The sequence below is a fragment of the Cokeromyces recurvatus genome, assembly GCF_025118155.1.
Source record: "Cokeromyces recurvatus strain NRRL 2243 chromosome Unknown BX663scaffold_47, whole genome shotgun sequence".
NCBI classification, from domain to species: Eukaryota; Fungi; Mucoromycota; class Mucoromycetes; order Mucorales; family Mucoraceae; genus Cokeromyces; species Cokeromyces recurvatus.
The window spans coordinates 62,123-85,081 of record NW_026251433.1 but is presented as its reverse complement, the minus strand read 5'-3'; the positions used below and the strand labels follow the sequence as shown (position 1 = coordinate 85,081).

General features: G+C 28.7%; 9 protein-coding genes across 9 annotated transcripts; 5 read left to right on the top strand and 4 right to left on the bottom strand.

Moving 5' to 3' along the window:
* The first annotated feature begins 323 nt into the window (after nt 1-323).
* Nucleotides 324-1,094, top strand: BX663DRAFT_526580 (uncharacterized protein). Its single transcript, XM_051529926.1, has one exon. It carries the CDS (start codon nt 651-653, stop codon nt 849-851), a length of 201 nt encoding a protein of 66 aa, XP_051377940.1. The 5' UTR covers nt 324-650; the 3' UTR covers nt 852-1,094.
* Nucleotides 1,070-2,832, bottom strand: BX663DRAFT_526577 (homoserine O-acetyltransferase). Its single transcript, XM_051529925.1, has 3 exons — nt 2,422-2,832; nt 1,943-2,331; nt 1,070-1,815 (listed from the first exon to the last, which is right to left on the bottom strand). The coding sequence occupies exons 1-3, from the start codon at nt 2,661-2,663 to the stop codon at nt 1,085-1,087; spliced, it is 1,362 nt and encodes a 453-aa protein (XP_051377939.1). The 5' UTR covers nt 2,664-2,832; the 3' UTR covers nt 1,070-1,084.
* Nucleotides 2,833-4,786: 1,954 nt separating this feature from the next.
* On the top strand, nt 4,787-6,599 carry BX663DRAFT_526573 (uncharacterized protein). Its single transcript, XM_051529924.1, has 4 exons — nt 4,787-5,028; nt 5,103-5,294; nt 5,427-6,212; nt 6,270-6,599. The coding sequence occupies exons 1-4, from the start codon at nt 4,864-4,866 to the stop codon at nt 6,441-6,443; spliced, it is 1,317 nt and encodes a 438-aa protein (XP_051377938.1). The 5' UTR covers nt 4,787-4,863; the 3' UTR covers nt 6,444-6,599.
* A 444-nt stretch (nt 6,600-7,043) lies between these two features.
* On the top strand, nt 7,044-9,032 carry BX663DRAFT_526570 (kinase-like domain-containing protein). Its single transcript, XM_051529923.1, has 6 exons — nt 7,044-7,480; nt 7,539-7,830; nt 7,913-8,032; nt 8,100-8,279; nt 8,389-8,698; nt 8,770-9,032. The coding sequence occupies exons 1-5, from the start codon at nt 7,313-7,315 to the stop codon at nt 8,535-8,537; spliced, it is 909 nt and encodes a 302-aa protein (XP_051377937.1). The 5' UTR covers nt 7,044-7,312; the 3' UTR covers nt 8,538-8,698; nt 8,770-9,032.
* A 1,627-nt stretch (nt 9,033-10,659) lies between these two features.
* BX663DRAFT_565105 (kinase-like domain-containing protein) lies at nt 10,660-14,655 on the top strand. Its single transcript, XM_051532066.1, has 3 exons — nt 10,660-10,827; nt 12,671-13,586; nt 13,667-14,655. Exons 1-3 carry the CDS (start codon nt 10,754-10,756, stop codon nt 14,393-14,395), a joined length of 1,719 nt encoding a protein of 572 aa, XP_051377936.1. The 5' UTR covers nt 10,660-10,753; the 3' UTR covers nt 14,396-14,655.
* A 515-nt stretch (nt 14,656-15,170) lies between these two features.
* On the top strand, nt 15,171-15,890 carry BX663DRAFT_526560 (uncharacterized protein). Its single transcript, XM_051529922.1, has one exon. It carries the CDS (start codon nt 15,635-15,637, stop codon nt 15,815-15,817), a length of 183 nt encoding a protein of 60 aa, XP_051377935.1. The 5' UTR covers nt 15,171-15,634; the 3' UTR covers nt 15,818-15,890.
* A 1,838-nt stretch (nt 15,891-17,728) lies between these two features.
* On the bottom strand, nt 17,729-18,351 carry BX663DRAFT_444002 (ubiquitin-conjugating enzyme/RWD-like protein; the record flags this gene model as incomplete). The annotated part of the gene is made up of 3 exons (XM_051523599.1): nt 17,729-17,897; nt 17,970-18,267; nt 18,327-18,351. The coding sequence occupies 3 exons, from the start codon at nt 18,349-18,351 to the stop codon at nt 17,729-17,731; spliced, it is 492 nt and encodes a 163-aa protein (XP_051377934.1).
* Nucleotides 18,352-18,825: 474 nt separating this feature from the next.
* BX663DRAFT_526554 (glycoside hydrolase superfamily) lies at nt 18,826-21,438 on the bottom strand. The gene is made up of 5 exons (XM_051529921.1): nt 20,933-21,438; nt 20,038-20,814; nt 19,590-19,969; nt 19,362-19,530; nt 18,826-19,264 (listed from the first exon to the last, which is right to left on the bottom strand). Exons 1-5 carry the CDS (start codon nt 21,386-21,388, stop codon nt 18,917-18,919), a joined length of 2,130 nt encoding a protein of 709 aa, XP_051377933.1. The 5' UTR covers nt 21,389-21,438; the 3' UTR covers nt 18,826-18,916.
* A 30-nt stretch (nt 21,439-21,468) lies between these two features.
* Nucleotides 21,469-22,859, bottom strand: BX663DRAFT_526548 (protein-tyrosine phosphatase-like protein). Its single transcript, XM_051529920.1, has 5 exons — nt 22,739-22,859; nt 22,414-22,637; nt 22,302-22,351; nt 21,946-22,220; nt 21,469-21,883 (listed from the first exon to the last, which is right to left on the bottom strand). The coding sequence occupies exons 2-5, from the start codon at nt 22,627-22,629 to the stop codon at nt 21,765-21,767; spliced, it is 660 nt and encodes a 219-aa protein (XP_051377932.1). The 5' UTR covers nt 22,630-22,637; nt 22,739-22,859; the 3' UTR covers nt 21,469-21,764.
* Nucleotides 22,860-22,959: the final 100 nt, after the last annotated feature.

Below are 22,959 nucleotides of genomic sequence, written 5' to 3'. Positions count from 1 at the left end.
CTACAACTGTTGTAAAATATGACATAATAAGAACTTTCTATAAAAGGTTAAAATTCTATGGCTCTGCATAATAAGTGATTGTTTAACCAAAATGAGTAAAGCTTGTTATTACTGCTACCACTACTAAAAAGAAATACACAACAACAACAACAACACAATTATCTATATATATATATATATATAAAAGCCTTTTATCTTTTCTTTTTTTCCTTTTTTTTATTTTTTATTTTTATTGAATTAAAGTTATATAACATAATACTTGAAGATGAATACAACAAAAAATAATATGGAAGCTGCAATGACTGATGCTGGTATGATAACAGAAAAAAAAAAAAAAACACACACACACACACACACACAGCAATATAGTAGTAGTATTATAATTATTTTAACTAATAATAATACATCATCTATATATAATAATTGAATTAGAAATGGAAGCACAATTTATTGAACGTAATAGTAATTTAAAGAATACCATCAGCCATATTGCTGATAAGATTGATACAGTAAGTGCAATGTAGTAGAGTCTTTTATTAATGAATAACTAAAATAAAATAAAATAGGCTGCAAATAAAACACAAGACTTTTTGAATACAAATGTACAAAATGCAACAGCAAGTAGTGACTATGGTAACAGTGGTCTTCATATGGGGGGTAGTAGCAACCCATCAGCAGCAGCAGGCACCACTCTTCTTGGCCAAAGAACAGGATTAGAAACAAATATGGATAAAAAACTAATGAATAATATCACATCTGATATTAAAGCAATGCATTCTACTGATCCTGAAACCTTTGAAGGTGTAGCTTCCAAGATGGATGACACCTTTGGTCAAAATGCTTTAGTTTAAATATATAACTTGTTGTGTGTAAAAAAAAAATATGTATATAATAAAATACTGAAATAGGGTTTTGTCAATTCCTTTATGTATGTATATTATGTGATATATCTTTTTGATGAGATTATAATGTGAGGAATATGTACGTACATAATCAAAAAAATAAAATAAAATAAAATAAAATAAAAATATAAGGATATCTGTCGTTTGTTTTATAACATGTGTGTGTGTGTGTGTGTGTAAGTCTACCATTGAGTAATATCTACCTCAGCCTCACCAAATAAACTCGTTTTTGTAGCCTGAAGTACTTCACTTTGCTCTACTACTTCTTCTTCAGATAAGGTACTTGTGTTATAAATATCTGGTAAGACACGTTTAATAAAATTTAGGATATGTCTATTGATTTGATCAAATTCAAGTAAAAACCCATCGTGTCCATCAGGGGATTGAATCACAATCATTTCTGTATCTGCCATACCCTCTGCTAACTCATATTGTTCAGAGATAGTAAATAATCCATCCGATTCAATCCCAATCACAAGCGCAGGTTGACCAATGGAAGCTAAAACATCATAATAATCTTCTGTCCTGCCTCTTGAAATATCATGTGAATCCATTTTACGTGTCAATGCAATATAACAATTGGCATCGAAACGGTTAATAAATTTGTTTCCTTGATATCTCAAATAGGATTGTGCAGAAAAGATAAACGGTGTAGGCATAGATGATGGATCTGCTGAAAGGTTAGATGTTTCATCTTGAGTTTCTGAAAGATGGATTGAACGATGACCGTCATTATGAATTAAACGATTTGCTTCTGCAGGTGAGCTGGGTCGACTTTTTGGTTTCCAATTAGCTGCTTTACGTCCAAATCTTGATTCAAAGGAATTACGAGATCGATAAGTTAATAAAGCAGACATACGAGCTGCAGATAAACCAACAACAGGAGGATTCTCCTCTGTATAATATCCTTCCACTGTAACAATGATAATAATAAATAAAAAAAATAAGGATAAAAAAAAAGACAGAAAGAGAAAGAAGGATTAGTCGTTTTTTTTTTTTCTTTATTGCTTTCACTTTTTTTTTCTTCTTCTTCTTTTTACCATAATTTGGATCACTATAAATTGATTGACGTTGCGCTTCACCCCAACTAATTCCCCATGCTGAATGACGCCCAGATGTAGCGATAGGTACAATTGTTCGAACATAATCTTCATCCATTTTAGCCCATTCTAATACTTGCATACCGCCCATGGAACCTCCAATACAAATAGCCACTTGTCTCACACCAAGAGAGTCTAACACTAAGCGATGAAGATGAACATCGTCTCTAATACTTACTAGAGGAAATTCCGGGCCATATATTTTCCCTGTTTCAGGATTAATTGTCAAAGGAGAGGCAGAACCATAAGGAGAGCCAAGTACATTACAACAAATAATGAAAAACTTGGTAGGATCAAATGCCCTCTTTGGACCCATTAATGGACCCCACCTGTAATATATATATATATATCAATAAATATATATATATAATAAATGGATACTATACGTATTTATTTATTTATTTTTTTTCTTTCTTTACCAATCTTCAACATCAGCACTACCAGTTAAAGCATGACATATAATCATACAATTATCACCTTTTTCATTTAATTTACCCCATGATTTCCAAGCAATAGGTATATTAGTTAATTTGACTCCTGACTCTAAAGTGAATTCTGGTATAACAGTGATATTCTGATTAGGTACAAGCTTTATCAATTTGTTTTTGCTTAATTCAGGCGGACACTCATTTAAAGTTACATAAGTTCTATATTCTTGCATGATTCTCTATTTCTATTAATTAAAAGATAAAGTTCTTTCTACTTTCTTATTGATATAAGTATAAATTAAAATAAAATAAAAGGAAAAAAAAAACAAAAAATAAGATATAAAGTAAAGTAAAATAAAATTATATTGTATTAAAAAAAAATCATATCTTTTGATGATTTTGATCATCCATTTAAACTGCAGTAAATTTATCCAATCAAATAACAAATAAATGACATAAATCCAATACTATTATTTATTTCTTATGCTTACAGCCCCGGTAGTTATTTTTATCTTATATGTATATACACATATATATATATATATGTATTTCTCCAAAGTGACTAGTTGGATAATGAAATGAATCAATTTAAATAGCTTACTCTAGTTGTTGTATTCACTGTATGAAGATTTATAGTGTTAGTAAGCAGGGAAAAGGACGAAGAAAAGGAAAGGAAATACAGTGCTAAATAGTAGATAAATGGCAAGAATTCCAATCTCAATCAGCATAGTTCTTTAAATTCCAATTGGCTGGTTTTCGAATCAATCGGGATCCAAATTTTTTTTTTTTTTTTTTTTTTTTAGTAGGTATTTCTTTTTTTTTTTTTTACTCTAGTGTTCCTGAAAATACCAGCTCAATAAATTACACTTTATTTTTTTTTCGTCAAGTAGACAGTAATAGTAATAGAGCTATGCTTAAACACCTAAATCTAGATATTGGGGTGACTGCTCTAAAAGGAAAAAAACATGTTTATAGAAATGATAGTGTTATATTACTCTTTCTCGAAGATGAGGGTTGTTTTAAGCAAATGGTTTATATAAATGGAGTACATGTGATGTTTCAATACATCTACTTCTTCAGTTAATGTTAACAATTACGGGATTCCTATGATGAGTTGTTAGGACTGTTTGCTATTTTAAATATATTGAGTATCCTACCTTAAGAATTCCTTTAGTGTTGTAGTAAAAATCAAAGGAGATAAGAAGTTTTATGCTCTCGCTTGTAAAGAATTGATAACAAAAGTTTCTGTCTACAATCAAGGTTTATAACATATAACTCAATACCCTCTCTCTCTCTCTCTCCTCCCTTTACTTTAGATAATATATATAACCACTAAAGAGGCAGTGAAGCAACACGAGCATACGGTACATGTGCCCTATTTAAGAAATTATGATACTGTCAAGCTATTTACAAGCTTAATAATGATTCATATTTGTATAAAGACGTTAAGTATATATTTTGAACCGTTAAAATTTCACTGTTTATAAAGAATAAAAAAGTCTGTATACGAAAAAGATGTATAAATATATACATGTATGTTTGGTTGTTAATTAAAGTAGTGGTTTACACACATTCAAAAGTGATTATTGTAAAGGAGGAAATGGTATAAAATAAAAAATAATAGTCATAATTCTTTTCATCTCTCCATTCATTAGCAATTTTTGATTGTCAATTATTACGTAATAAAAGGCCTATACTCAAGCTATTATACGATCTTTTTTTTTTCAAATAGTATATATCTTTGTCTTTTTTTTTTTTTTCTTTTCTTTTGAGGATTATTATAAGCTAATTTTGTTTATTAAAGAAAAATGTATTCGATGAAAAGACTATTTTGTTTGATCAGTAGTTGAGTTAATATCTTTGATGTATTCAAGTCTGAATTTCGCTCTCTCGGGACTTTGTGAATCATTTAAACCTTGTTTAATGTACAGATCTGCATCAGTTTTAGTCTGCGCTTTTTCTTTTTTTATCAAGGTTTATACATGATGATAAGAAGCTTGACATTTCATCAATCAAAGAGAGAACTTTCTTAAATATAATTGGCGCGATGTTTAAAAATAAAATTAAATATATAACATAATAAATGCAGTACTACGCACACTAAAAAAACGATCAAGGACATGAAAAGGAATATAAAAATGTATGTGCAGAGATCAAAGAAGATTTCTTGATATGTAAAATTGATTATTATTAAGGAAAGGAAAAAAAAAAAGAGCATCTACTTTTATATATAAAATAAAAAGAAAATATATAAAAAAAAAGCTGCTGGGGTGTAGTTTCATCTAAGAAAAAAAAAAAGATATGCCATCTGTGACGTGAATCTCCTTTTTTTATTACTCCACTGAGTCAGATAAGAAGAAGATAAAAAAAAAAAAAAATCAAATATTCTTTTCTTCTCTTATTATTATTAAAAAAATAATTTGACATAAAAGCATGGTTAATCAAGAAAGCAATACTCAAACCCGTACACGTGGTTCTTCTTTTAGTCAATCCAAGCCTAAAGTACTTAGACCCTTTAACACAGCTGAAGTCAAGATTCTTTTATTAGAAAATATCAATATTACTGCTGTAGAAGCATTTAAAAAGCAAGGTTATCAAGTAAGTTTCCCTCCGTCCACCTCCTCTTTATTTTAATTTTAGTTTATTTTAACGTGTTGATTTAAATAATATAGGTTGAAACCTACGCAAAAGCATTAGACGGTGAAGAATTAATTGAAAAAATTAAAGATGTACATATCATCGGTATTCGTTCAAAGACAAAACTTACAAAAGCAGTTTTGAATGAAGCAAAAAACCTCTTGGCCATTGGTTGTTTCTGTATTGGTACAAATCAAGTAGACTTGAAAGCTGCTGCTGATCAAGGTGTAAGTTATTCATTTTGTAATAAAAAGAGAGTGAAAAAAAAAAGGGAAAAAAAGGAAAAAAGAAAAACAAAAAGAAAAGAAATTAACATACAAAAAAAAAAAAAAAAAAAAAAAAAAAAAAAAAAAAAAAAGATTGCTGTGTTCAATTCTCCTTTCAGTAATTCAAGATCTGTTGCAGAATTAGTTATTGCAGAAGTAATTGCACTTGCTCGTCAATTAGGGGATCGTAGTATGGAAATGCATCAAGGTAACTGGAACAAGGTTTCTAAGAATTGCTATGAAATTAGACACAAGGTATTGGGTATTGTGGGCTATGGACATATTGGTTCACAGCTTTCTGTTTTGGCTGAAGCTATGGGTATGTCTGTTTATTTTTATGATGTTTTACAAATTATGCCTCTTGGTCAAGCACGACCTGTTGATTCCTTAGAAGAATTATTATCCATCTCCGATTTTGTTACACTTCATGTTCCAGAGACGGAAGATACGAAGAATATGATTGGTGAACGTGAAATTATGAAATATATGAAAAAGGGATCTTATCTTTTGAATAATGCTCGTGGTAGTGTTGTTCAAATTCCTGCACTCATAAAGGGATTGCAATCAGGACATCTTGCTGGTGCTGCTATTGATGTTTATCCTAAAGAACCTGCTAGTAATGGACCTCATTTCACAGATTATCCTGAATTATTAAAAGCAAATAATTTACTTTTAACACCTCATATTGGTGGATCTACTGAAGAAGCTCAAAGAATGATTGGTATTGAAGTCTCTTCTGCTTTAACAAAGTTTATTAATGAAGGTACTTCACTTGGTGCTGTCAACTTTCCTGAAATTGATTTACGTGCAATTTCTCAAGACGATAAAGATACAGTTCGTGTTCTTTATATCCATCGTAATATTCCTGGTGTTCTTAGAGTAAGTTTTTGTGTGTATGTGTGTGTGTTTTGGTTCTTATCTTTTTTTTTCTTTTAGGCTATTAATGAAATCTTTGAAGAACATAACGTTGAAAAGCAATATTCGGACTCTAAGGGTGAAATTGCTTATGTAATGGCAGATATCTCCAATGTTACACAGGAACATTTACAAACACTTTATAATGCTATTGTAGCTACCCCTGCCAACATTAAAACTCGTGTTCTTTATTAAAATAAAAATAAACAGAAGAATTAAAAAAAGGTTCTCTCTTGTTTTTCTTAAAAAAAAAAAAAATTACTAGTTGTTGCAAAATGATATGAGTGAATGGGTATATGCATTTATTTTAAAAAGAAAGTAGAATCTCCGACTACAATAAATAAATACTGCAGCCACTGATATTTGTTAAATCATTTTAGATGCTGTACTACAGCAATTAATTAAAAAGGAGGATTTAATAAATAATAAATGAAAAAAATAAATTTAATTATAAAGCTTCAATATACCATAAAAATCAGGTACAAAAAAAAAAAGCTTAAAATTGGTGTTTACATAATAAAGAACCATTATACATAAAATGTGGGGGGAAGGGGGAGAGAAGGAGAAGGAGGAGGAGAAGAAGCAGTAGCAACAGTCTTTATCTTTTCACATGAATACAATTGTTGTCAATATGCAATTTATTTATTTATTTATTTTTTGAAAGTAATGAGAGAAAGAAAAAGAAAAAAAAATGATAAAATAATAAAATGATATATTATTTCACAGTTGAATAATATAAATAGCCATACTTGATTAATTATGTTATAAAATAAGATTCTATTATGTATTGTTGTAGTGTAGTGAGCCAAGAAAGCGGAAGGGAGTTAAACAAAAGGGTTGAATAATAGCTTATTTAATGTATTTTATGTCTTAATTCCTGTATTCAATCTATATATATTTATATATATTATTTCAACCCCTTTACCCTTCACCCTACTCTTTCCTTTCTTTCCTTCCTTTCCCTCCCCTACTTTCTATTTTCCTCTCTTTCTCTCTCTTTATAAATTTAGTATATAAAGCAATCTGTATTTCTTTCTTTTATACTCTTCTTCATCATCAATAAAATGGTACATTGGTTTAATTCACCTTTACAATTTCATCGTCGCTGGAAAGAAACAAAAAATGAAAAACAGTACATCGGTAATGGTCGTTATAGATTATTACATGAAATAGGTCAAGGCACATCAAGTATAGTTCATCTTGCTATTGATTTAAAGACAAAACAAAAATATGTAAGAATTTCAGTCTTGTTTTATTTTACTTTATTTATTTATTTATTTATTTACACAGGCTATTAAAGAAATATCTAAATCTCGACTTGCACGTCAATATCAGTCAAATTTATTTTATCAAAATAAAAAAAGAGACTCCATGAGTTACTCAAAAGAAATGATTGTATCAAATACTGATTATTCAAAAAAACGAAAACTAAATAACACGATTCAGCAGCAAATAATCACAAAGCAAATGACATTGGTTGTTAAAGAAGCAACTATATTAAAACAACTTTCTAAACATATTAATATTATTGATTTTATTGAAATGATTCAAGATTCTGAATATGAGGACTCTATCTTTATAGGTTATATATATATATATATATACACCATACACACACACCATACCTCTCCATATTGACTCTTTTATGATACTATTTCTTTTAGTTACTGAATTTGTTGAAAAAGGAGTTGTTATGGATATTATACCTCATTCAAGCACTAAACCTTACTCAGAGATCCAATGTTATCTCATTTTTAAACAATTAGTTGCTGCTGTAGATCATTGTAATTAATAACTGGAATTTTAAACATTTATTTTTTACTAACAAAAAAAAAAAAACTCTTTTCTTAGTACATCAAAATCAAATTATTCATGGAGATATTAAACCCCAAAATTTGATATTATCAAAAGATAATTCATTAAGACTGATTGACTTTGGCACTGCTACCTTTATTATAAACAAGGCTACTCACTATGATTACAAAATGAGTGGCACACCTGCATTTATGGCTCCTGAGCTTTTGAAAAAAAGTATGAAAAGATTATAATATACATATATATATACAACTATAGAATGACCCTTTTCTTCTTCTTCTTCTTCTTCCTTTGTATAAATATATATATATATATATATATATAGCATCAAAAGAAGGATCCGAGCCATCATCTCCAACATGTATTGATATTTGGTCAATGGGTATTACACTTTATTGTCTAGTCTATGGACATTTACCTTTTGAAAGAACTCATCTATTGGACCTATATTTTGATATTCAAAACAAATCGTAAGTAGTATTTCTTATCCTATATGTATATATGTGTATATTTATTTATTTAACGCTTGCTATAGTGTTTTACATTCAGCAGAAATCGATCCATTACTAAAGGATTTAATAGATAAAATGCTTCAAAAAAATCCTAAAGATAGAATTACTCTAAAAGAAATAAAGGTATTTATAATGAATAAGGGTATTTTTTTTATATATTGGAAATGTTAACAAGAAGTTAATTATATATGTAGTTACATCCTTGGATGGCAAGATAAAGAGGGAATCAACTCCATTCTTGAATAAATAATTTATTAGCATTTTGGTAGAATGCAGCACAGAATTTAGTCTCATTTTCTTTAGTGATATATAATGGCTTATTTTATAGACTTGTTCACTTTATTATTCAAGAGATCTATACTTTGTTTTATAATACTTTATCTTCTTTTATTTCTGTCAACTACATAAAGACTAAAAAAATAAAAAAATAAAATAAAATAAAAATGAAGCTTTATCATTATACATAAAAAAAAAAAAAAATAAACGAGACCACGCGTAACTATTTTTATTTATTTAAGATTTAATTGACAACAACAAATTTCAGTATGAAATAAAAGACAACAGTTGTAAAGCTTTTTTTTTTTTAATCTATCGAGTTTATTTTATTTTTTTTGTACTAAATAATAATGCATGTAAAGAAAGAATTTTCCATACTGAACAAAATGCAATTTTTTGTACTAAAAAAAAAACAAAATAGTTTAGTGGGAGGGAAAAAGATAGAAAAAATTTCCCACAATTACTTCTTGAAGAGAAGAAAAGAAAAAGTGACAATTGTGATACTATCAAACTATAAAGTCGTCTTTATTATTCATCATCATATAAACAATTCAATGGAATTTAATTTAAGAAGGAATAGACATGATGTAAGAGAAGCGTATGGAATATATATTTCTACGAAGCATTTCCATCTATTTAGAAATATTCTAAAAGCGTATAATATATCCGTGCTGGAGAGAGGCCTAAATAAGGCTCTCTTTCTCTTTATAAATTTGACAAAGATATTTCAACATGCTTAAAAGTAGATAATTATTATTTTTATATTAAAAAAAAAAAAAAAAAAAAAAAAAAAAAAAAAAACGGTTAAACAATATTTAAATATCCGTCACTTTCCGTAACACTTTTATCATTACTACTACCCGTGAATGAGGACAACAATAATTATACCACGCTAGTTTTATAATACTGCAACATGGAAATACAGGGTACAATTAATAATAAATTGACCAGTAAGTGTACTAAAAAAGAAAAAGGCAACTTTATCTTATTACTAAAATAGTAAATTTGATCTATTATAATATCATGTACAACATATCTTTTACCAATCATTAAGAAAGAGATTTTATCATAACTTATTAAAAAAAAAGACTATCACGTTTTAATATGGCAGTAAAGATTTTTATTAGGGCATGATATATATATATACATATATATATATATATAAATGTATATGTATATGTATATATTGTACCCATAGCAACATTCTATTTATAAATTATTTTTTTTTTAAACTTGTTATTTATTAACAACAAGACCTGATTGTATCTAGATTATTTTTCTTTCTTTCTCTAAACTCAGTAATTGAAATGTACGTGTTCATAACAAAAATGAGATATATTTTATTGACAATGGACCATTAGTGACAATAGCTATACTATTATTACCTTTTTTTTTTTGCATATTTAACTGTAGTATTAGTGTTATAAATAAATCGTGTATATGATAATAATCAGTTCAACTTTGCTTTTTCTTTTTATTATGATTATTATTCTGAGCCAATGAACTCATTGCATTTTGAATATGTTATATAAAAAAAATGAAGGGTTTAAAAGAGGGGGAAAAAGATAAGATAGAAAAGAAAAAAAGATGAATTCAAAAACAGCATACTAGTATTAGGTAGATAGACTGGCGGATAAGAAAGGGATTATATCCCACTATAAAATATATATACATATTTATTTTTAATAAAAAAAAGTTTGATCTATCATTGATCTTCTAAGGGGATGGGGGGCGGGAGGGAAGGACAGAGGAAAAGGGAAGCGACTCACTTGAAACCCAACCTCGTGCAAAAATGACGCGTCCAACGAAAATTTTTTAAATTTATCTTCAATAACTTGAATAATAAAAGAGATGTCTGGGACTTGCATCCCCTCCCTTTGATGAACGTCTTCTTTGAATGTTATGACATATGATTTAGGAATCGCTTCTGTTGAACAATTTATTAGGTGCCGCTATTTACCATTTTATGCTTATAAGTAAGCGAATCGATAGATTTGTCCTTTTTTTTTTTTCTACCGACAAGTATTACTTGTAACAGTATCTTTTAGATTAAATTAAGTAATGATTTATTAGACAAATTGAATCAACTGCTCTTTTTTTTTTCTAAATATTCTAATTTGGATAGCACCTAGAGTCAATGTAGCGCTGATACAACAATTGATGAAGATGTCTGAAATAAAGTGGAATTTAGAGTGCACTGTAAAAAGAATAGAATAAAGTCATTTATCTTTTATGGATATACCATTTACTAGTGGTATTATGAACAACGAAATGAATATTAATCATCATTTCTTTTCATAAAGATTCCAAGTGTGGAACAGTTTGGAACGACAATGTCCCCTAAATAGCATGTTAAAAAGGGAGTCGAGAAAAAACAAAACAAAAAGAGAGAATATCATGATAAATTAACGAACAACGCAAAGGCAAATACACTTTCCCCCCCCCTTTTTTTTAATAGAATTAATTAATAAAAAATCCATGTATTTCTGTTATGAAATCAGCAAAGAGGGGGGGAGAGGAATAATGATTTGTATTGTAACTTTTCAAACTTATCCATTATAGTGCCAATCTAAAGAAAAGAAGATTCCACGCCAAAAAAGGAAAATACCGTTATTATGAACATTTTAGATTCAAGCAGAACAAAAAAAAAAAAAAAAAGGAATTTTTCATTGTGACGAATAATTGCAGCAGATTTTACTCTTTACGACGCGGTGCATATTAATTTAAATACGGTACAATTTTCTAAAAAAAAAGAAAAAAAAAAGCAAATGATAATATATTTAAAAGTACGACACTTTTTATTTTTTTTGGCAAAAAGGTGTACCTGTGGTTAAGGAATAAATTTAGTGGAACAAACAACAAATGTAAGGGTCTGATGTATAAAAATGTATTATATTTCTAAACTGAGATTCAATTTACTTTGTTATTTTATTCTAATGTTAACACTAACAAGAGCATTTAATAATAAGGGTGAAAAATACCATTTCAAAATAATAACAGTGTTTTATTACAACATGAATGAATAGATGTATATCTATTTTTTTTTATTTTATTTAAAAAAATAAAAAAATAAAAAAAAGAAAGAAAGAAAGAAAAGGAAAAAAGAAAAATAGAAAAAAATTACAATATAAAAAGAAAAGAATGAATGACTGATCTTTTCTTACTTGTAGCTGCTCCTTTCTCCTCTTCCTTACTCGTCTATATATTTATCAGATTAAATATAATTGGCTTAATTAAAGGCTTTCTTTTTTTTTTTTTTCCTTTAAAAAAAAATTATTTGGGAATATAAAAAAGAAAAATAAGAAAAGAAATAACCATAATAAATATTTGTTATAGTGTTTTTATTTTATTTTATTTTTTATATTTTTTATTTTACTATACTACAACTTTTTATATAATGAGTTAATTAGAAAGAGAAAAATAGTTGGTTCAATTTTTTTTTTTTAATAAAATCCGAAACGTTTTTTACGAAATAGATAATATTGGTCCTTAACTCATACCCGATTTCTGTCTTATCCAATCCGAATCATTTTGTATCACTGGTCTTTTTTTTTTTTTTTTTTTTTTTTTTTTTTTTAATATGTATTTAAATAAGGTAAACTGTTACTATTTTCTCCTTCTTTCCCTCTTCTTTATAAACCATAGAAATATCCTTTTAGATATATACATACATACATACATTTATATATCTTATAAATTCACATACACACATACATAGTCTTTATATCAACCTTCTTGTTCAGAAAGATTTTATATATAAATACATTTTTATACATGTATTTATTTATATATATATAAATACATACATACTATATATAGGAAAAAGAAAAGAAAGAAACCTCCCAAGAATAAAAGAAATAATTTACCAATGGCATCGTTAGCAGTTTCGAATAGTAAAGACAATTATTATTTTAAAGAGAATGATTATACCTCGTCTAGACAACTCTTTCCAGATGATCCTATTCCTAGATCCACTTCACCTGAATGTATAGAAACAGTCTCAACACATCCTCATGATATATGTCCTTCATTAATAAACAGTGGAAGAGAAGGATCGAACGATACAGTCTCCTCTATTGAAACACCTGTTTCTTCTTTATCCGTAACGACCGAGACGAAGACAGTAAAGCCTATCCCTGTTAAGAAACCTAAAAAACGGCTCAGTAATGTCTTTAGCAGTAGTTTATTTGGTAGTTTAAAGATGACACCCGCTTCTCCTAAACATCATAGTCCATCTGAACTTTCTTCATCAGAGGAGACAAGCGGTCATCATAGAAGCTTCAGTGGTGCCTCTGGAAATAGTTCAAGTTCGGTCAGTAGTACAGCAAGTCGAATTAGTAAATCTCTTTCTCGTATGATGAGTTCTTCATTCAAGAAAACACCTTCAGACATGACATGCGGTACCTTTGGTGTTGTACCTTTATTATCTGAAAAATACGGTGATTATGTTAAGCCTGAACATCGTTCCACGAAAGGAATGGGATCAACTTCCAAGAAGAACCTTGCAAGTGGTGCAACAGCTGTGATTCGGTTAGTACGACAAAGACCAGGTGATCGTATTTTAGCCGTCAAGGAATTCAAGAAGCGTGAAAAATCTGAACATGAACGAGAATATCAAAAGCGTATGCTGAATGAATATACCATTAGTAAATTTGCTTCTAATTTTATTCATATTGTTGAAACGATGGATCTTGTGAAAGATGAAAAGGGTCGTTGGTGTGTAGTAATGGAATATGTAAAGTCATTCTTATTATTATGTATGTATATGTGTATGTATCTAACTTTCTTTTTTATACAAATATACACATACAATAGTGCTCTGGTGGTGATGTTTTCAATTTGTTACATGAAAAATCAAGCATGAATTTAGATGATGCAGCTTGTTTATTTAAACAACTCTTATTAGGATTACAACATCTTCATAAACTTGGTATTGTTCATCGTGATATAAAGCCTGAAAATTTAGTGTTGACCTCTACAGGTACTTTAAAGATTGCAGATTTCGGTGTAGCAGAGGTGGTTCAAACTTGTTTTGAAAAGGAAGCTCATTTATGTAAAAAATGGTGTGGTTCAGAACCTTTTTGGTCACCTGAAATGTGGAGAATTAAAGATGATACAACACTTTATGATGGTAAGGCACTTGATGTCTGGAGTGCAGCTACTACTTACTTTTGTATTCGATTTCAACAATTACCTTTTGCTGCTTCTTTCTTTACTGGTAAACCAGCTGGTAAGCCACCTCAAGGTTCAATGGTAGGTTCACCTGCTGCAGTTGCTGCTCAAGCTGAAGATGGGGGTGACTTGGATTATAAACGTTATATCGATCAACGTAAAAAACTAGATCCAAGTGATTGTGAACTCTTTAAGGATTTTACACAGCCTGAACGAGAATGCCTTGCTTATATGTTAGATCCTGATCCAACTACTCGATGGACGATAGATCAAGCCTTAAAATGTTCTTGGATGGACACATTTGAAGTATGTAAGGATGGCCAACTCTCTAATGGTTATTATCATAGTCACCGTATTATTCCTTTAAAATAGAGTTTATTTACCCTATTGTATATTTTATTTTATTTTACTTTACTTTATTTTACTTTTTCTCTCTTATATATATCTATATATACATATATCTTGTATTATGATACATCTCTTATTTTATTTCCTTATACTATCCTTTCCTTTTTGTAAACACTCTCAATTTTATTATTATTTTATTGTATTATACTTCTTTTGTATTAGTATGGCTTACTCTTATTGACTTTTTTTTTTTCTTATTAAAAAAATAAATGAATAATATACACACATATATATAAAACTAGTGTCTTTATTACTACTTGTTTAGTATGGGGGACCCTTTTTCTTTAGACTAGATTTGAAATTACTTTAATTGCGCCATTTCTTATTGTAGTTTAATTTCTCACGTTCTAAATTGTTTGATAATAGAGTTGAATCTATTTTAATTCCAGCTAATAAATAATTTAGTGGTATAGAAATACAGACTATTAATAAAGAAGAAGAATCATCTTTATTTATATGTATAAACTACTAAACCATATTAGTCTATCATGAGCAGTAGCAGTAGCAGTAGCAGTAGGTATTATTTTTTTATTTTTTTATTTTATTGGCTTAATAACATTTCGTTACACTATTACGTAATAAATATTCAACTAGAGACAAGACCAACGGCAAAACTTCCAGATTTTTTTTTTTTTTTTTTTTTTTTTGACATCTGTTGTTATACATATTTTTATTATAAAAAAAAAAAATTCTGACGCACGGAAATAAATTATAGCGTACATTCTGCTTTTGATAAATAAATACATATTTTTTTTTTCCTCATAGTTAATCTGCCCCTACTACAAAATGATATTCTTTTACTAGAAACTTTTTATTGCCATCAAGTAACTGATTTTTATTACAACTTCTTGTAATCCTTTTACAGAAAACAATTGATAATTGGTTGTATTCTAGCAAAAGTGTCATTTTTTTTCCCGTATAAAATTACCCTCTATCATTCAAATAGTTTAGCTCTTCAATTTTTATTCCGATAAAGTAATATGGCATTTGTATCTTGAAAAGAGATGTGAATTTATTAAAAGAAATCTACAGGATGATTTATCAGAATCAACGAGTTCCTCTTGGACAAAGATCAATACAATTCATTCATTGAGAGGACACTTTATACAAGAGCAATCCCTATTCTCACCTCTACTTTGGAAATCGTTTCTTCTGACGTACACGAAACCACGCTAAAGATAACCAGCTATCTTGGAGGTAAACATGTTTCAAATAATCACACTCAATCAACACATTGATTTCAGACTACTAGTTATTGTAGTATCACAGCTGAACATAACTTACTTACTTATTCGTTCATTCATCCGAACCAATCAATATACGTATGCAATAGGTCTCTTCTTCTTCTTCTTATTCCTGTTTTATCGTCATGTCGCAAATCGGTAGTATAGGTTCCATCAAGAAGACAACATCTACTGCTGTTCTTATATCAACATGGTGGTCGAACACTTTGAGGCCACTTTTTTTTTTTTTTTTTTTTTTTTTTTTTTTTTTTTTTTGTTTAATTACGATTTTGTCTATTTGTTAGTAGACCTTTATACCGTCGCTGCACAGATTGTGGCCCTCTTGTTATGTAACATATCAGATTCAAACTAAAATAGACTTGCTGCTCTTTTCTTCCTAGTGGAAATAAATTAGTCTTCTTGTGGGAAAAAATAAAATAGGTCGTTGATTTAAACTCTGTTGTACATTAAGAAGAAGGTACTTTATGATTTTGTGGAACCATCCAAACGGATGTGTGTGGGGAGAGAGAGGGAAAAGTAGAGTAGGCGTTTCGATCATGGTATATGTATATCATTCGGTTTAGTCTACAAAGTAAAATAAAACTCATTAGGATAAAAGTGATCTCAGTCATAGAAAAAAAAACATGAGACGAATAGCCAGTCGATATGCTATTGTTGTGGCCTACTCGCTTGAATGAAAAAAAAAAAAAAAAGAATCTACAAGAGAGAAACGATTCAACCATAGTCATTGCACTATATCATGAAACAGACTACTTTTCTTTTTCTTTTCTTTTTTTTTTTTTTTTTTTTTTTTTTTTTTTCAGTTGCAGCTGAATACAACAATAATGACTCCTCTTCTTCTTTTTCTAATATTAGTCAAACTAATAGTGACTATTACTGTTGCTTCATTATTCCTTACATGACATAATGGTCATCCTACTTGGGAAATAAGGTCATTCTTAATTTCTACTTGTATTTCAACAAAGCATGGGCTGATAAAAAAAAAATAATAAAAAAATCTTTTTCTCCCTTCCAAACATCTTTAAATTGTAATTTTATTCTAAAACTCTTAATTCCCATTCATAATACGCCCATTCGTTTATATCCACTCTGTAAGGAAGGCATCAAGAACGATGTATAATCATAAAAAAATTTTTTTTTAAATAACTTATATACATGTGTTCAATACAATGATTTGTTTTTTTTATTTTATTAAAAGAATTTTTTTTTAAAATAATAATAATAATTATAAAAGAAACAAGATACGTTTTACAGTAAATCTATATAATATAAATATGTAATTAGTAAATGAAAGAAGAAAAAAATTTTTTTTCAGGCAGTAAAGAAGAAAAAGAAGAAAAAAAAAAAGATTTCAGAAATTTGGGTATAGCGTTTGTTAGACTTCATTAAAACATCAGACTGACGTGCAAATGTCTTTTAAACTATCATCAGCAGCTCTTTTTATTCTTTTCTCCTTCTCTTTCATAGTTTTGCCCATGTGATTAATACTCTACCTTCTTTCTTCCTTTGTGCGATGTTATTAGTTATAAACAAAAGAAAAAAAAAAATTTAATAATATGACGGGCACGGTAAAAACTTTATAAACACACAAAAAAAAAAAAATTTTTTTTGCCCTGAGTTGGCATGACTGTTTATTTCAACCAATAACAAAAAAATAATTTAAATAAAGATTTCAGATCAGCTACAACAATCGTTAAGTATAATTATAAAAGTTGTTCTTCTTCATTCATGTGTGTAATAGTAGGAGATTTAACATATTCCTATACCAAAATAAAGTAAAAAAAAAAAAAAAAAAAAAAAAAAAAAAAAAAAAAAAAAAAAAAATTATTCATTGGCTATAGTTAAGTTTAACGCGTTACTAGTACCTCAACTAAACCAATTGGTTTGTTTTCTTGAAGTTCAATTTGATTATCATTTAATTCTTCTTGTTTACTCGAATTTATATCATTAAAGATTTTTGAATAAAAATTCTCTTATTATAAAAATGGAAAAGAAGGAAAAAAAAATACATGCGTATAAACATACAATACATACAAATATCAATAGCTATAGCTTATAAATGACTTTTTTCCTTATTTAACTTACCAAACATTGAATCACTTATTGGTGAGAAACGAATCATATTATCATCTGGAAAATGGTCAAACAAATAAGATTCAGTTATAGACAAATTAGCACATTGTTCTGATAACTTGATGAATGTCGAATGATCTGTTCTATACCTGAATACAGTCAGTAAAAAAAAAGGAATTAGTTTTAACTATATAATGTATGATTAGGATGAGTTTACTTACATTCTGTAGGCTTCTTTGTTGAAACAATGCTTACTGACTAGTCTGTCAAGAATAGTTTTCTTGAATATGTTTTTAATATAATGCAATACGTGAAATATATAGTCTTCATTAGGTCTCCAAGTGGGGAATTGTTGAGAAAGAGATAAATTGCCACCTCCATCAATCAATGGATGAAACATATCACTCATAAACGTAACTGAAGGTGAATATTCTGGATAACTTTCCGGAAGTGCAACTCTGAATTTAAATATGCCTGATTTATAATAGCCTTGATGAACAAAGATGACTCCATACCAAACTATTAAAAAAGAGAAAGAAATTAAGTTTTTATTTATCTCTAACGCTTATGATTTTTACTATATAAATTTTCAGAAGAGGGCATCATATAAACTCCAAGTGGACAATGATGTTGATTCTTTAGGTTAATACTAGGGAAGAAATAGTATAATAGAATAGATATAGATATAAACGAATAATAGGATAAATATCTTTGTCATTACAATTCTGTCATTAGTTCATATTTTTTAAAATATTCGGATATATAATGACCATCCATCTCATCATTCCATTCCTCAGAAGACGAACATCTTTTCAAGTAATGTCGAAAAGGAGTTTGGTTTTGAATAGATGGGACATGAGAAAAGACATTACTCACATTGGGTGAACGTGTTGAACTACTTGATCCTCCAAGCTTTCTTGCTCCTGTAGAAGGTGAAACATAAGGTCCCTTTTTTTTATTTTTATTTTTATTATTATTTTAGTGAAGAAATGTAATTTATAAAGGATCTTTTATTTTAATTACCTTTGTCATATATATGTGTATCAAATAATTCTACTGTAATTATAATCACAAAAAGGTAAAATGAAAAGAAAAGAAAAAGAAAAAGACAGAAAATAAGGGGTAAATTTATTATTGAGTTTTCTTGAACGACAGTAGTAAGGATTGATTACATAATATTGCATGAATACTCAGGTTTCTTTTTAATATACTTCATAGTAGAATGATTTAACACTTTAATTGTAATCGTGATGATGCTATTTACTAATATCGCTTCTGGATTATAAGAATGATATAATGTTTGTTTATCTCTATTATAGTCACATTCACCAATATTAGCTTCATAACTCACTGGTTGATCTCCATAATGAAAATGAGGTACAAATATTTCTGTCAAACATCCTTTTTGCTCTTGATTTTCTGTTGCGTGTGGTATAAAGGAAAAGGTATAACTAAGCTTTTCCAAGTTGAATTCAGATAAAACAGGTGTTCCTGCTATCTTGGAAGCATAAGGTCGCTATACATATATATATATATATATATATATATGATTAATAAAATGTATATATAATAAATGGAGGCGAAAAAAAAAAAGAAAAAAAAAATAGACTTACTAGAACTGCTTCTAATACTCTTCCTCCATCATATAAATGTTCTTTTGATGATTTAGTATCATGTTCAAAATAATCTTCTCTTGCTTTCTTTACCGAGTAAATAGAAAAGTTTTCTCCATTCCAATGATCTCCATATTCATCATCATTACAGACATCATAATTCCAAAGTCTATTAAGCAAATATATAAGTTACATACTCATCTATTTCTTTTGTTTGAGTCTACTTGCGTAAAATTGATTAAATTTGTTTCAAGCCCATGAAGAATAGCATCAAAAAAATGAATATGATTTGAATAATTATCATTCTTGAATGCTTCTTTATTATTCAAATCCATCGGAATACCTACTTCACCAAGTACACAAGGCTTTTCTCCCATCGATTGATGTCCATCTTCTTTAATGTTCTTGATTTGCCCTTTATAATTCTTTTTCGCACCACTTTTACCAAAATAAGTTGCCTTAAATACATTACCGCCTCTTTGAAGGCATTGAACATCGTGTGTTATCTTGCCATTAAATTTCTTATAAAATACAGAATTTAAATCATACCAATGAGGAGAGAATATGATGTTATGATGATGGTCATCTTCTTTATACATAGGGGCTCTCTATTTAATATATATATATATAAAATGAGTATACTCTTCTTTTTTTTTTTTCCCTCTTTATATAATACCTCATTGGCTAATGGTTCTACTAGACAATACCAGTTTTGTTTTATACTTTGGATCGCTTTTGCATATCGATTGACTAGTGGAATATAAAAATCATCATAAAAGGAGATTTTTTGACCTGTAAGAGGATGCTTTGAAAAGTAATCTGTATTGACTAAAACGGGTTCCCCTGTCAGTTCATCTACTTTCCATACATCATGCTCCTTCCATATGCATGATGATGAATTTAACCAAGCAGAACTACGAGAAGGATTGATGATACGATCATGAGATTTCTTTGTAGGGAATGGCCAAGATTTAACATAAACACCCACCTTTTGAGAGATACCGTCACCTAATGCAAAAGACTGTAAAGGAGTAGGTGAATCCCCAAAGATAAGATTGACAATAGGATCAAACTTATCAAGTCGTTTTAATCCAATATATCCAGGATGAGGTTCATTCATGAATTCAAATCCTAAAATAGCATCTAAATCTTTCAATCTTTTAGCAAGATATTGATAAGCCTGAATAAAACAATCATTCAAAAATTGTTGAATTGATCTTCCTTGATATTTCCTCTTTGGAGCAAACGTATCTCCGGCAAAGAATAAAGTAAACATAGTACATGAAGCTAATTTCGTATAATTAGTAGGCCATACCATCGGTGGTGGATCATCAGATACTGCATTTGTATTATGAACATAGGCTGCACCTGTTTCTTTAAAATTTTTAATATTCATTCCTGCCACTTCAAACGTCCAACCAGGAGCTCCTGAGCCTCCTGAGAACCTTGACCACTAACATAAAGGCATAATGAGTGAATAAGGAATGATGTATATATATATATATATATATATGCATCTATTTATAGTGCATCTATTTCTTTTCTTTTTTTTTTCTTTATAGATTGCTTACTGTATCTTGATGTGGATCAATTATACATTTGATACCATATTTTGGCATTAAAAGAATTAGTTTCTTCAAATAATCAATATAGTCTTCATCATATTGTCCAGGCCCTGAATGCTCAATACTTTCCCAAGGGACTAACAACCGAACTAAAGTTAATCCCCATGCCCTGAGTCGTTTAAAATGTTCGTCTGCTTCTTCAAGAGGAAAGGGTCTTCCAATAAAACTTACGTTACGATGATCCCAAAATAAAGTCTCGTCATAAAGGTGTGTTGAGCCTGAATAAGGACTTGTAGGTAACTTTGAAGACCCACAAATATTAATTCCTCTCATTAATAATGTTCTACCATGTTCATCTTTAAACCATCGACCTGAATGAGTAATCTCTGTGTTCCATGTTTGTGCTGATTCAAGACTATTTGACTCTTTTACACTTAAACATTCTTCAATAGTTCTTGTCATTTTTTTTTTCTTAAAATATTTAGATTAAAGAAAGAAAGAAAGAAAAAAAATAATAAAAGAAAAGAATCTTTTAATAATAAAAAAGATCGGGATTAATAAAATACGACGTTACAAACATTCAGGAGGAGAAACTAATAATTATGCGGGGGAGAAGAAGAAGAAGAAGAAAAAAAAATTATTCTATCATTATCTGACTTATTTTATCAAGGTGTCTTTTCCTTTACAAAAAAAGGCTTTCTTGTATATTTTCCTGCTTTTACATCTGCTAATACATCCTTGTAAAATGCTTTGATTTCATCCTTTTCGTATAGATCTCTATCGACCTACAAAAATAAATAAATAAATGTAAATATAGGCATCATTAATAATTCTACGCCTATTCAAGTCTTTCCTGGATTCTCTTTTCCATTAAAACCTTTTGACATTCAAATAAGTTTAAATTATAAGTTCTTAATAAATAACAAAAAGCAATGGCTGCACTTCTACCTCTTCCAGCTTACACAGAACATGTATATGATAGTTATTACATAATCATTTTACATTACTTTCTGTCATACCTTTACAATGTAAATATATACTATTAAAAGGAATTTGTTGTTCATTCTTAATTGACATAATCTCGTCTATTCCTTTATGAATAGTCTCGAGTGAAGGTACTTTAAAATCATTTGTTTCTAGTCTTATTTGTTTCATATTTAACTCATCATATAGTTTCTCATGACCTGGGAATTCGATGCATAAGTTAACTATTGTACCCACTCTTTCTTGTTGATGTAATCTTTTAATGAATGTTGATGTAGGTAAAGCACCTAATATAACAAGCTCATCGATTCTATGTGCATATATGTATATCCAAATATAGAATACAAGTCAACATCCATTTACAATATATATATACATATATAGACTCTACCTATTATACCAATTCCAACCGGTTATAAACCCAAATACATTAACGGCTAGCTTGTATCCCCCTCATATTATTTTAGATAATATATATCATAGTAGTTAATAATATATAATACCTTATTATAATAGAGTGATATATAGAATATGAATCGTTTTAATATGCTATCTTTTCTTAAAGATGCCCTTTTAAGCGTATCGTCTATTAAAGGTGTAAATACGGTATTTGATACAATTCCCTCTTTATCATTTCCATGTCTTTTTTCTAAGTCTCGTATATCCTCAGTTAGCTTTAAAAATGATTCTTGTTGTTCTAAATTATGTCTTTTCAACATTATTGTAACTTGGAAAAAAAAAAGGAGAAAAAAAATGAATTATGCATGTGTATTTATAATATGCTAGCTTAATTTGAATTTTTTTTTAAGCTGTGGCTTATTCGTGTACCTTTTTGCTCTTATTTATTCTTTTCAAAGAGGGGGGGGGAGGAATTTTTGAATAGTTTCTTATAGCTTCAACATATAAAATACATGATAGAATGATAAAAAAAAATTTTATATAAATATTTAACAGTAGTTTTTTTTTTTCCCTTTTCATATACATGTGTATAATACATGTTTACAATAGACACATACGATAGTATAAAACCCAGTATTTTTATTGTAATA

Excerpts from the sequence above, each read along its gene's own strand:
- BX663DRAFT_526577 (XM_051529925.1), bottom strand. The coding sequence starts at position 2,663 with ATGCAAGAATATAGAACTTATGTAACTTTAAATGAGTGTCCGCCTGAA. Across the intron at positions 2,332-2,421 it reads AGTGCTGATGTTGAAGATTG|GTGGGGTCCATTAATGGGTC; the intron begins GTAAAGAAAGAA and ends TATATATTACAG. Across the intron at positions 1,816-1,942 it reads TTATAGTGATCCAAATTATG|TGGAAGGATATTATACAGAG; the intron begins GTAAAAAGAAGA and ends TCATTGTTACAG.
- BX663DRAFT_526573 (XM_051529924.1), top strand. The coding sequence starts at position 4,864 with ATGGTTAATCAAGAAAGCAATACTCAAACCCGTACACGTGGTTCTTCT. Across the intron at positions 5,029-5,102 it reads TTAAAAAGCAAGGTTATCAA|GTTGAAACCTACGCAAAAGC; the intron begins GTAAGTTTCCCT and ends TAAATAATATAG. Across the intron at positions 5,295-5,426 it reads AAGCTGCTGCTGATCAAGGT|ATTGCTGTGTTCAATTCTCC; the intron begins GTAAGTTATTCA and ends AAAAAAAAAAAG.
- BX663DRAFT_526570 (XM_051529923.1), top strand. The coding sequence starts at position 7,313 with ATGGTACATTGGTTTAATTCACCTTTACAATTTCATCGTCGCTGGAAA. Across the intron at positions 7,831-7,912 it reads TGAGGACTCTATCTTTATAG|TTACTGAATTTGTTGAAAAA; the intron begins GTTATATATATA and ends TATTTCTTTTAG. Across the intron at positions 8,280-8,388 it reads TCCTGAGCTTTTGAAAAAAA|CATCAAAAGAAGGATCCGAG; the intron begins GTATGAAAAGAT and ends ATATATATATAG.
- BX663DRAFT_526548 (XM_051529920.1), bottom strand. The coding sequence starts at position 22,629 with ATGTTGAAAAGACATAATTTAGAACAACAAGAATCATTTTTAAAGCTA. Across the intron at positions 22,221-22,301 it reads GGTTGGAATTGGTATAATAG|AATCGATGAGCTTGTTATAT; the intron begins GTAGAGTCTATA and ends ATATGCACATAG. Across the intron at positions 21,884-21,945 it reads TATATATTTACATTGTAAAG|CTGGAAGAGGTAGAAGTGCA; the intron begins GTATGACAGAAA and ends GTTCTGTGTAAG.
- BX663DRAFT_526560 (XM_051529922.1), top strand. The coding sequence starts at position 15,635 with ATGTTTCAAATAATCACACTCAATCAACACATTGATTTCAGACTACTA.
- BX663DRAFT_526580 (XM_051529926.1), top strand. The coding sequence starts at position 651 with ATGGGGGGTAGTAGCAACCCATCAGCAGCAGCAGGCACCACTCTTCTT.
- BX663DRAFT_526554 (XM_051529921.1), bottom strand. The coding sequence starts at position 21,388 with ATGACAAGAACTATTGAAGAATGTTTAAGTGTAAAAGAGTCAAATAGT. Across the intron at positions 19,970-20,037 it reads TAGAACCATTAGCCAATGAG|AGAGCCCCTATGTATAAAGA; the intron begins GTATTATATAAA and ends TATATTAAATAG. Across the intron at positions 19,265-19,361 it reads GAGTATTAGAAGCAGTTCTA|CGACCTTATGCTTCCAAGAT; the intron begins GTAAGTCTATTT and ends ATATATGTATAG.
- BX663DRAFT_565105 (XM_051532066.1), top strand. The coding sequence starts at position 10,754 with ATGACATATGATTTAGGAATCGCTTCTGTTGAACAATTTATTAGGTGC. Across the intron at positions 10,828-12,670 it reads TTACCATTTTATGCTTATAA|GAAAAAGAAAAGAAAGAAAC; the intron begins GTAAGCGAATCG and ends TACTATATATAG. Across the intron at positions 13,587-13,666 it reads GGTGTGTAGTAATGGAATAT|TGCTCTGGTGGTGATGTTTT; the intron begins GTAAAGTCATTC and ends CACATACAATAG.